Source organism: Heteronotia binoei, chromosome 8, assembly GCF_032191835.1.
Source record: "Heteronotia binoei isolate CCM8104 ecotype False Entrance Well chromosome 8, APGP_CSIRO_Hbin_v1, whole genome shotgun sequence".
In the NCBI taxonomy this organism is placed as follows: Eukaryota; Metazoa; Chordata; class Lepidosauria; order Squamata; family Gekkonidae; genus Heteronotia; species Heteronotia binoei.
The window spans coordinates 39778294-39791429 of record NC_083230.1 but is presented as its reverse complement, the minus strand read 5'-3'; the positions used below and the strand labels follow the sequence as shown (position 1 = coordinate 39791429).

The window sequence follows — 13136 nt, the reverse complement described above, 5'->3', positions numbered from 1 at the left end:
GTGAGAGGTAATAATAGAGGTGGACAAACAAATGCCATTGGGGAAAGAATTCCACAGTTTTGGTGCCACAACTGAGAAGGCTCACTTTCAGGTCGCCATCCATCTAGCCTGAGACAACAGGCTTTCCCCTAAAAAGTTTATTGTAATAGTTGGGTAGTTTCATATAAGAGTACGTCATTAAGGTATGATAAACTAAGTGACTTTTAGGTTTTGGGATTATAAAAGCACATTGTACCACCAACCTGTCACAATGTACAACAAAACACAATAAAGAACATACAGTTTATGAAAACAGATCCTACCTCATGTTGCCTGCCATGAGGAGACAGAGATTGTAGATGTGAGAAAAAATGAAGAGGAAGAGGATGGTACTGAAGAACATTGTCATCCATGACCCGTGATCCTCTCGAAACATTTTCAGTCGAAGCAATTGGCCTGCAACGGGGAAATAATTATAAGATGTTTATTTGCTTCTGGCAGACTTCCATTTTCATATGAAGCCCAATGACTGAATCAAGTCCAATAAACATGAAAATAAATGATTTCAATGTGTCAGGTGGACAATAGTTTCATTGTAAGGCATGTCTATTGACACTGTTGAATAAATACAGCATATTGCTTGGCAAACATGACTAGAATCCATGCTACATTACCTGTACCATAGTTCTGTTTAACTAAGAAGTTCCCATACAACTCCTACAGAATGAGCCACATATAAATACATAAAAATAATCAGATTGTACTGATGTTACAATCCTAAATGCAGTTATACCATTCTCAACCCACTGAAAATACCATGGCCAATATTATACAGTCCCAGTATATAGCTATGCTGCTGTTTTATTTGGAATACTATAATAATAATAATAATAATAATAATAATAATAATAATAATAATAATAATAATAATAATACTTTTTATTTATATCCCACCCTCCCCGCCAGGACAGGCTCAGGGCGGCTCACAATATAAGAGTATAAAATACAATAAAACCATGTGCAATTCTGGTCACTATATCTCAAAAAGGGCATTGCAGAGCTGGAAAAAGTACAGAAGAGGGCAACCAAGAAGATTAGGAGACTGGAGCACCATTCCTATGAGGAAAGGCTGAAGAGTCTAGGACTGGTTTAGAAAAGAAACAACTAAGTAGGGACATGATAGAGATTTATAAAATTATGCACAGGGTAGAGAGAATGGATAAAGAGAACTCTCTGAAAATATTAGAACTCAGAGGCAACCACTAACACTGATGGGCAGTAGATTCAAGGCAGAAAAAAGGAAATACTTTACACAATGAGCTGTCAGAGGATATAGTGATGGCCACAGGCTTGAAGGGCTTTAAAAGGGAATTAGATAGATAAATGGAGGGCAGGTCTATCAGTGGCTACTAGCCATGGTGAATAAAGGCAACTTCCACATTCAGAGGCAGTGAACCTCTGAATACCAGCATCTCAGCCTCTTTGCCCTGCTACTCTGTTGTCCTGTTGCCTTGCTACAAGAGACAGTACTAATGACAAATGGTCAAAATTACAGTCTGCTCATCCAGATTGCATTTAGTGAGCAAGGTCTGGACAGTACCAAACATGGATTGAGTAAAAGCAGCACAGAGTTGAATATAAAACAGACATCAACTCTTATACAACCCAGAATTTATTCAAACAGTTCAATTCCCTGAGACATTTCAACAAATGCCCATCCATGAGAACCACTGCAAGGTCTCTTGTGGAAGAGACACTTCTGAAGACTTGACCCTGCAACTGACTCCACAGAACAACCTGCTTTTCACTCTGCTAATCGCTTACCCTACCACTGCCACAGGGCTATCCCTCAGCAGGCTTCTACTTTGTTAGAAATGGAAGGGGAGAAGATAGGAGAGGTGAGTGGAGCTAAGGTTAAACAGCCCTCCACACTGAATAAGCTGAAGCTCAAGGTGATTTGCATAAACCAGCAACACTGTGTATCAAGTATCAAAGCTCTAACCTGCAAGGGAAAGAACAAGACAATCTGAAACAAACAAACCAAAAGACTCTATTTCACATGCCACTAAGTCAGTTTCAGAAGGTAGCCATGTAGGTTTGCTGTTGAACAGACAGACTCAAGTCCAGGGACCAACAAGATTTTGGGAGTATAAACTTTTGCGTTTTCAAAAGTTTTTATTAGTTTCAGCAACTTTAGAAAACAGGGAACAGAAAAAGAAGGGGATAAAAGCACAATACATTCTGGTCTTATTTTTATAAAGTGCCTTCCAAAGTCAAAAGGATAATTCTACACTATTTTCTCTTATTATTATTTTGTTCTAAACATTTTAAAGTTATATAATCTAGATCTTTGATTATATTTTAGTATTAAATTTTATTCAAACTAAGATTGAAAATTCAATTCAAGATAACTGTTGTAATATAAACGCAGGAAAAAAAGAAAAAGAAATCAGATCACACCAGAGAATCTTAAGAGCCTTGAGTGTCCAACCAAACATAGAATTTCATCCACTTTTTTTTCACTTCTTCTTTAGATTTCCCAGCCATCAATTGAGATAAAAAGTCAAGCTCTGCAGTCTCCAAAACTTTTCCCACCAAATCCATTTTCAAGGGAATTTCCTGAGATTTCCATCTCTGTGCCAAAAGGATTCTAGCTGCAGTGTTAAAATGTGCCAACATGTGTCTCATTTCTTTAGAATAGTCTTCTGGAAATATGTTCAATAAAAACAGTTCTGGTTTGAAATGTATCTGAGTTTTCATAATCTTCTGTAACATTTCATGTACCATTTTCCAGTAGTCTTTCACCATCTCACACATCCACCACATATGGTAAAAAGTACCAATTTGTTTGGTGCACTTCCAACATTTATTAGTCATGTTAGTGTAAATCTTGCACAGTTTCTGTGGGGTCAAGTACCATCTATAAAACATTTTATAGAGGTTTTCTTTAAAAGTCACTGACCTGGTTAGTTTAACATTGAATTTCCACAATCTTTCCCACTGTTCTAGTGTAATGTTGTAGCCAAAATTTTTCGCCCATTGAACCATGCAGTCCTTTACAACTTCACCTTGTGTCTTCATTTGAAGTAGATATGCATATAGTTTGGAAATTAACTTTTCCTGTGGTCCAAAAAGGATTTTATCAAATAAATGTTGTTCACTAGTGAAATCTATCGCCTTATCTTTAGCGTATCTGGATTCAACTTGCATTCTCATCCACCAGTTCATTTTAATGTCCATGTTTTCTAGCTCTTCTTTAGTTTTCAGTTGATTGTCTTTTCCCAACAAATCGCCATACCTGTAATTCTGGTTTGCTTTTAAAAGATTTGGGTGAGAAAATGCTTCTATTGGCGAAACCCATCTTGGAACTTTTGAATAGTTTTTAGGTTTTAACCATGACCAAGTATGGTATAAAGATTTCCGAAACCAATGATTCTTAAAATAAGACTGACCTTCATGTCTTTGATACCACAAGTATGCATGCCATCCCATAGTCAAATCATGACCTTCTAACAATTGTCTCTTATCCTTCAACAACATCTAGTCTCTTATCCACAAAAATACAGATGCTTTATAGTACAATTGCCAGTCTGGCAGACCCATACCTGCTCTTAATTTGGAATCCTGCAAAGTCTTTAATTTGATTCTGGATTTTTTGCCCTGCCACACATATTTGACAACCATCTTATTTAGCTCTTGAAAAAAATCCACTGTTTAGAAATATTGGAATTGTTTGAAAGAAAAATAATAGTCTTGGTAAAATGTTCAGAGCTAATTTATCATAGTTGTCTGCTTTTAAATTGCTACATCTATTTGAAATCACCACACCTAGATATTTAATTCTTTTTTCATGAAGAAATCCTAATTTTGCTGAAAGACCTGAATTTGTTCTGCTGTCATATTCTTAGTCAAAAAATTTGTTTTGTAGTAATTAATCTTTAATCCTGCCCAACAACCAAATTGTTTGATCTTGTTTATGAGACAGTCTATAGAATCCATTGGTTGTTCTAATATAAAAACTAAATCGTCAGCAAATGCTTTAAGTTTATATTGTTCGTTTTTTATCACCGCACCCTTTATGCTTGTATCTTCTCTTATTTGATTGTTCAATACCTCTAAGGATAGAATGAAGAGCAAAGGTGACAGTGGACAGCCTTGTCTTGTACCTTTTTGTATATTAATTGTTTCTGTTAGTTCACCATTCACTGTCACCCTAGCGTTTTGTGAGAAGTGTATTGCTTCTATTATTCTCAAAAAATTTTCCCCACATTCCATACTGTTCAATTGCTGTAACATAAACTGCCAACGAAGATTATCAAATGCCTTCTCAGCATCTAAGCAAATTAAAGCCAATTGCTTCTCTGGATGACTTTCATAATATTCTAAGATATTGCAAACTGTTCTGACATTATCTTTCAAGTATCTTTTAGGCAAAAATCCCACTTGATCATGATGTATTGTAGAATGCAAAACTTTCTTCAAACGTTGTGCCAATATTGCAGCAAAAATTTTAAAATCCACATTTAAAAGGGAGATTGGACGGTAATTTTTAATATCTTTCAAATCATTATTTTCTTTCAGAATCAAAGATATCATAGCTTCCTGCCATGAGTTTGGAATTTGGCCTTCTTCCTGTATCTTTTCAATGAGGTGTTTAAATGGTAGAAGTAAAGATTCTTCATAGGATTTATAGAACTCTGCTGGAAGTCCATCTGGTCCTGGTGATTTGCCATTCTTTGGGGCATTTAATGCCTCTCCAAGCTCTCTTATCGTTATAGGCTCATTCAAAATTTTTTGTTGTTCTTCTGTGAATTTATTAAGATTATTTTGTTTAACATATTCTTCTAAGTTTATCGACTTGCTTATCTTCATATAATTTTTTATAAAACTGTTCTACAATTTGTCGTATTTCTTGTTTTTGCGATTTTTCTTTATTATTCTCATCTCTCAGTGTTGTAATTATTCTTTTAGCCTTCTCTTTTCTCATCCTATAGGCCAACCACCTTCCAGGTTTATTGGTATGCTCAAAGAAGTTTTGTTTAGCATATCTTAATTTGATCTCCACCCCTTTCATAAGAATTAAATTCATTTTGTGTTGCATTTCTTTAACCTTTTTTTGAAATTCATACTTTATTGGATTTTTTTTAAGATTCTTCTCAGTTTCTCCCGTTTGTGACATTAAATTTTGAAAATTTTCAGCTCTTTCTTTTTTTAATATAGTATCTTATTGCAAGGCCCCTGTAAAAAGCTTTTGCAGTGTCCCACACTATTTGCATCTTTACTTCTTGCGTTATATTCTGTTTAAAGAAAGATTCCATTTCTAGTTTAGTTTCCTTAAGAAAATCTTTGTCTTTCAAAATTGCAGTATTTAACTTCCATGACCTTCTTATCTATGTACCTTTTAATTTTATCATTTTATCATAATGATCTGATATAACTCTTGTTTGAATTTCTGTATCCACTAGGTCTTTAATCAGACTTGTAGAGAGCCAGCACATGTCAATTATTGACCAGGTTTGGTGACTAGAGGAGTAGTAAGTAAAATCTCTAGAACTGGGGTATCTTGTTCTCCAGACATCCACCAACTCCATTTCTTCTGTTAATTTCCAAAAACTTGTTGGAAGCTGAGGACTTTTAGTTTTAGTCTGTTTATGTGTTTTCTTATCCAACTGTCTGTCAGACACAGCATTAAAATCTCCTATTATACTATATTCCACATACTCCAAAATTGACAATTTAAGATGCAAATCTTGAAAAAATTTCTCTTGGTGATCATTTGGGGCATAAATGTTTGTAAGCAAAATTTTCTTGCTATCCACTATAATTTCCACTAATAAAATTCTTCCATCTTCAGAAGCAAATTGCAGTTGTGGTTTAAATTTGTCTTTGATATAAACTGCCACCCCACTTTTCTTTTTATATAAATCTGTTGCCGTAAATAAGTTACCAAGTTTTTTGTTCTTCAAAAAAAATTGATCTTTGGTTAAGATATGAGTTTTCTGTAAGCAAATTATATCCATTTCCATTTTTGCCAAATATCTAAATGTCTTTCTCCTTTTGGACGGAGAATTGAGTCCATTTACATTAATTGAAACAATTGAAGCCATTATGGGTTTTGTTTATCACTATCTTTCTTATCTTTTTTGGACTGTTGTCTTGTACGATATCTCCGTGGTTGGTTTGGATCTTCAACACCAGAGCCTTCTTCTTCTTGCTCCTCCTCCTCATCCTTTTCTTTGCCTTCTTTGTTCTTTATGCTTTTCAAAAAATTCTGAGCTTTGAAAGTGGAATTAATCCTATATCTATTCTCCTGGTACGTAAAAAGAAGCCCTTCTGGCATTAGCCACATGTAGGGTATCCTTCTTCTTCTCAGAAAATCTATTAATGTTTGGTATTCTCCCCTTTTTTGTCTCACTGGCCAAGGAATTAAAATTTTCTCTTAAAATTTTCACGGTGTTTCCAGCTATCACCATGGGTTTATATCTTACTTGTTTCAAGATGTCATCTTTGATCTTTTTTCTTGCAAGCCTCAGGTGGACTTCACTAGGTAATTTGTTTCGTCTTGTATAATTCAATGGCACCCTTCTAACTTGGTCAAACTCATCCTCCATCCTCTGAGGAGTCACCTGCAGAATTTCAGCCAAGGCTTCACTTAGCATTTTCTGTAAATCTTTATTTTTCTCTTCTGATATGTTTTTAAACCTCAACATACAAGCTGCTTTATCTACTTCCAACTGCAGAAGTCTGGAGTCTTGTAAGGTCTGTTCTTTTCCCAGATGTTCCACCTTTTTGATATTCTCTGTCACCTGGCCCTCTAATGCTTTTAAGCTTTGTTGGTCTCTGCTGTCTGTTTACTATACTCCCTAAGCTCTTGTTTGATCTCTGTCATCTGTTCATCTATATTGTCTATTTTACTTGCCATCCGTGTTATAGTAGTCATTAAAGTAGTTTGCCAGTCTTTCATGTCTCCTTGCATAGGTGTAAATTTACCTGGACCCGATTGGCCACCAGGTGAATAAGATGGTTTCCCATCTTTGATTTTTTTTTAGTGATTCCTTGGGAATGGCCCCTGCTTTACTATCCATTGTTATTAATGTAAGCATACTCAGAGTCACCAAATCAAAAGAAAAACAAAAACCTCTTCAGCGTTTGTTTTAAATTTCTATGTTCTGTTTTAAGCAAAGGAATGCTCTTCTCCCAAAAGCTCTCTTATTGCCAAATAGTTCTAAAAGGAAAACAGGCTTCTAGCTTCTCTCAACAATTTGTGCTAGTCAAAACAGCACTGAAGATATTGACAAACACAACGTTCACCACAGTAGATATTCAGTATAAATCGATGGTGCAGTCTCATTTGGAATACTGTATACAATTCTGGTCACTGCACCTCAAAAAGGATATTATAACACTGGAAAACGTCCAGAGAAGGGCAACTAGAATGATTAAAGGGTTGGAACACTTTCCCTAAGAAGAAAGGTTAAAACGCTTGGGGCTCTTTAGCTTGGAGAAACGTTGACCACGGGGTGACATGATAGAGGTTTACAAGATTATGCATGGGATGGAGAAAGTAGAGAAAGAAGTACTTTTTTCCCTTTCTCACAATACAAGAACTCGTGGGCATTTGATCAAATTGTTGAGCAGTAGGGTTAAAATGGATAAAAGGAAGTACTTCTTCACCCAAAGGGTGATTAACATGTGGAATTCACTGCCACAGGAGGTGGTGGTGGCTACAAGCATGGTCAGCTTCAAGAGGGGGTTAGATAAAAACATGGAGCAGAGGTCCATCAGTGATTATTAGCCACAGTGTGTGTGTATATAATTTTTTGGCCACTGTGTGACACAGAGTGTTGGACTGGATGGGCCATTTGCCTGATCCAACATGACTTCTCTTATGTTCAGTAAACAAAACAGCAGACCACAATTCACTGTCCAGTAATTTCCATCAACATTAATTCAAAGGCGAGCCAACTCTCCACCTCGACTTTCAAATATCTTCTAAGCAGCACAGTAGACAAGTATAGTTTTGTAATCCAGGGTTGAATACAGACAGATAGATAGATAAATTTATTGTCATTGTTCTCAAAAAAGAAAATGAGAGCAACGAAATGAGTATTTATAATCCCAAAAATGAGAACCAACATTGATTGCAGAACCATCCAAACTGAAGCACCACCAACAAACAAGAAAAAAAAAAAACAGCAGGACCAAAAAGGCAGGGGGAAAAAAAATCCCAAAAGTAATCCAACCAAAAGTAATGAGAGAAGGAGAAAAAAACCACAGGTAAAAATAATCCAATCACAAGTAGACCAAGGGCAAAAAAATAAATAACAGCAACTCCAAAAGTTATATCCAAAAAAAATAATAATAATTACATCCTTGACATCCACAGAAAAAGAATAAAGTAAAAATAAAAGTAAAAAAATTTCTTACAGCCAAGAAACCTAAAGAATAATGACAGGCAGCCACCAATTTATCAGTGCAGTTTAGACGCTTCAATGCTTCAGCTTCTGCTTCCAAAAATTCTTACAGTCAAGCCTCTTAACATCCATATACACTTATCAATAAGAATCTTTCTCCAAAGCCAAAGCATCTTTCTCCTTCCACCAAATGCAATAAATCAATTAAGTTCAGGCACCAAGTCTCATATAAACTAGATTAGTGTAGTCTCCTGCGGGTAATTTCAGTGTTCAAAATAGGCAGAAACTTTTGCAAGCCTTGAAAGAGAGAAGGGGAGTTCCCCCCCTTTCTCAATCTTTTGCCTTACTTAAAGTCTGCAGCTTCTTTATTCCTGCATCTCTGCCACACATCCAGAAGGAAAATAATAGTTAAGACTTACACTGGTAGAAGAATCCATATCATTTATCTTGAAGTTGATTGAAGATCCAGAATGCAGAGTGTTGAAAGAAGAAGGAAAGTAAGACTGGTGGCTGACTTTTGGCCATTTAAAAATCGTGATCGGAACGCTGAGGCTTGGGAAGAGCGGGATCAGGAAGCAGCCGCCTCCGCTGGCATTCCCGATCCACTGCTCCGATTCCCCTGCCTTCTGAGACCCTCCCTGGGTCTCAGAGTCGGGTCTACCTTCGAGGGGCAACCCCTCAACGGACCAATTTGAAGGCAACTCAGGATGCGATGGTCCGAGCTGCTTTAAATGGCAAGCTGCCGCAGCTGGAAGTCGGGGTATAAGCTTTTGACAGTATGTGACAAAGGGAGCATTGGCTCTTGAAAGCTTGTATCCAAAAATCTTGTTGGCCTCTAAGAAGCTACTAGACTTGAATCTAGTAGTACCACTCAGTCAGTGGACTTTTGTTTTGTCATGCAACCCAGGGTTGAGATGAAGACAGTAGTGACCAAAGGCAAGATATCTACACTAGATCTTTGATCATCCAAGCAACAATCATAGCAGAAACCAGCAGAGAGGAAACCTGGAAACTGTGCAAGTGGCCTTCTTACAAACTTTACAAGCACTTTTGAAGCAGAACTAAATCCTAACCTACCTGAAAGGAGGAATTGGTGTTTTCCCAAGACTAGAGTCAAGAAAAATAACTGTATGTGTGTGGGGGGGAGATTATAACCTTAAATTCCTGTGCACATTATAGTAATGTGTAGTAACAAAAAACCCAAAACTTTTTTGGGGGGTGGGGGGGGGAGTCTTCTTACATCCATGGTAATCTTTCTTTTCGATAAATCTGCAGTAGCAGTGCTTGGCTCTGTACAGTTAAATATCTTATTAAAGGCAAAGATCTATTAAAGGAGCTAAGAACATAAGAGAAGCCATGTTAGATCAGGCCAATGGCCCATCCAGTCCAACACTCTGTCAAACAGTGGCAAAATTTATATATATATATATACACACACACACACACACACACACACTGTGGCTAATAGCCACTGATGGACCTCTGCTCCATATTTTTATCTAACCCCCTCTTGAAGCTGTCTATGATTGTAGCTGCCACCACCTCCTGTGGCAGTGAATTCCACATGTTAATCACCCTTTGGGTGAAGAAGTACTTCTTTTATCCGTTTTAACCTGTCTGCTCAGCAATTTCATCGAATGCCCATGAGTTCTTGTATTGTGAGAAAGGGAGAAAAGTACTTCTTTCTCTACTTTCTCCATTTTCTCCATCCCATGCATTATCTTGTAAACCTCTATCATGTCACCCCGCAGTCGACGTTTCTCCAAGCTAAAGAGTCCCAAGCGTTTCAACCTTTCTTCATAGGGAAAGTGTTCCAGCCCTTTAATCATTCTAGTTGCCCTTTTCTGGACTTTCTCCAATGCTAATATCCTTTTTGAGGTGCGGTGACCAGAACTGCACACAGTACTCCAAATGAGACCGCACCATCGATTTATACAGGGGCATTATGATACTGGCTGATTTGTTTTCAATTCCCTTCCTAATAATTCCCAGCATGGAGTTGGACTTTTTTATTGCAAATGCACACTGTCTTGACATTTTCAGTGAGTTATCTACCACGACCCCAAGATCTCTCTCTTGGTCAGTCTCTGCCAGTTCACACCCCATCAACTTGTATTTGTAGCTGGGATTCTTGGCCCCAATGTGCATTACTTTGCACTTGGCCACATTGAACCGCATCTGCCACGTTGACGCTCACTCACCCAGCCTCAACAGGTCCCTTTGGAGTTCCTCACAATCCTCTCTGGTTCTCACCACCCTGAACAATTTAGTGTCATCCGCAAACTTGGCCACTTCACTGCTCACTCCCAACTCTAAATCATTTATGAACAAGTTAAAGAGCATGGGACCCAGTACCGAGCCCTGCGGCACCCCACTGCTTACTGTCCTCCACTGCGAAGACTGCCCATTTATACTCACTCTCTGCTTCCTATTACTCAGCCAGTTTTTGATCCACAAGAGGACCTGTCCTTTTACTCCATGACTCTCAAGCTTTCTAAGGAGCCTTTGATGAGGAACTTTATCAAAAGCTTTCTGGAAGTCAAGGTAAACAACATCTATCAGGTCTCCTTTGTCCACATGTTTGTTCACCCCCTCAAAGAAATGTAACAGGTTAGTGAGGCAAGATCTTCCCTTACAGAACCCATGCTGAGTCTTCCTCAATAACCCGTGTTCATCAATTTGCCTACTCATTCTGTCCTTGATAATGTTTTCTACCAACTTTCCCGGTATTGAAGTCAGACTGACTGGCCTGTAATTTCCCAGATCTCCTCTGGAACCCTTTTTAAAGATGGGAGTGACATTTGCTACCTTCCAGTCCTCAGGAACGGAGGCAGATTTCAATGAAAGATTACAGATTTTTGTTAGAAGATCCACAAGTTCAACTTTGAGTTCTTTCAGAACTCTCAGATGTATGCCATCCGGACCCGGTGACTTATTAGTTTTTAATTTATCTATCAGTTGTAGGACCTCCTTTTTCGTCACCTCAATCTGACTCAGGTCTTTCAACACCCCTTCCAAAATTAGTGGTTCTGGGGCGGGCAAAAAGTTCTCATCTTCCACAGTGAAGATGGAGGCAAAAAATGCATTCAGCTTCTCAGCCATTTCCCTGTCCTCCTTCAGTAATCCTTTTACCCCTTGGTCATCCAAGGGCCCCACTGCCTCCCCAGCTGGTTTCCTACTTCTAATATATTTGAAGAAATTTTTATTGTTGGTCTTTATGTTTTTTGCAATATGCTCCTCATAGTCCCTTTTTGCCTGCCTGATCACAGTCTTGCATTTGATTTCCCACAGCCTTGTTCCCTTTTACTAATCTCACTTGGACTGGTTTTCCACTGCTTAAAGGAGTCCTTCTTACCTTTTACAGCTTCCATTACTTTGTTTGTTAACGATGCAGGCCTTTTCTTATGCCTTTTTGTGCCTTTCCTAACTTGTGGTATTTATTTTATCTGAGCTTCTAGGATTATAGTTTTAAACAGTCTCCAAGCTTCCCCAAGGGTTTTGACTGTATTTACCTTTCCTTTCAGTTTCCTCCTCACATGCCTCCTCATCTCAGAGAATTTATCCCTTTTAAAGTTAAACGTGGTTGTGGCGGTCTTTTTGGGCAACTCCCTATTTATACAAACGGTGAAATCAATAACATTATGGTCACTGCTCCCAAGCGGTGCAATCACTTTTACATCTCTCACCAAGTCCTGGGCATTACTTAGGACCAAATCCAGGATCGCCCCACCCCTGGTAGGTTCTGAGACCATCTGCTCCATAGCAGTCATTGAGAGCATCAAGAAACTCAATCTCTTTCTCTCGACCAGAACACATATTGACCCAATCAATCTGCGGGTAGTTAAAATCACCTATTACGACACAGTTTTTACGTTTAGCTGCTATCTTTAAGCCTTCCATCATATTATAATCGTCCTCTCTCTTTTGATTTGGTGGGCGATAACAAACTCCCATAGTTAAATTTCCTTTTGGGCCCTCTATTTCAACCCAAAGCATTTCTAAAAGGGAATCTAATTCTCTGACCTCAGTCTTACTGGATTGTATATCCTCTCTGACATACAGAGCCACCCCACCTCCAACCCTTCCCTCCCTATCCTGTCCCACTGATTCTCCTCATTCCACCAAGTTTCTGAAATTCCCACAATGTCTATGTTTTCTCCCAACACTAATCATTCCAATTCACCAATTTTACTTCGAACACTTCTAGCATTTGCATGCAAACATCTATAATTTCCCAGGCAAGCTAGGCACGCCACCTTCCTCCTGCCACCTCGAGACTCTGGCAGACAGTCCATACTGCTTGTCACCATCACAGTGGACAACTCTGATCCATTACCCGGTAGAAAAATAGCAGCCAACCCTTCATCTCTTTGAGACGAGTCCTCCCAAACCAGAAACATTTCATCTCCTGTCGGCTTTCCCCCAAGATTTAGTTTAAAAACTGCTCTGCCACCTTTTTGATTTTAAGTGCCAGAAGCCTGGTTCCATCCGGGGACAAGCGGAGACCATCTCTTTTGTACAGCTCCCGCTTGTTCCAGAAAGCATCCCAGTGCCTAACAAACTTAAACCCTTCCTTTTTACACCATCGTCTCATCCACACACTGAGACTTCTAATTTGTGCCTGTCTCTCCTGCCCTGCACGTGGAACAGGTAGCACTTCTGAGAAGGCTACCTTGGAGGTCCTGGCCTTAAGTCTCCCGCCTAGCAGCCTAAATTTTTCCTCCAGGACCTCACGACTGCATT

General features: G+C 38.4%; 1 protein-coding gene across 1 annotated transcript in view; it reads right to left on the bottom strand.

Moving 5' to 3' along the window:
- The window catches only part of TMEM117 (transmembrane protein 117), a 418706-nt gene that overhangs the window by 347062 nt on the left and 58508 nt on the right, over positions 1–13136 (bottom strand). The window contains exon 3 of the mRNA XM_060244943.1: positions 303–435. Coding sequence (XP_060100926.1) covers positions 303–435 — 133 coding nt within the window. The remainder of the gene's footprint in view (positions 1–302; positions 436–13136) is intronic.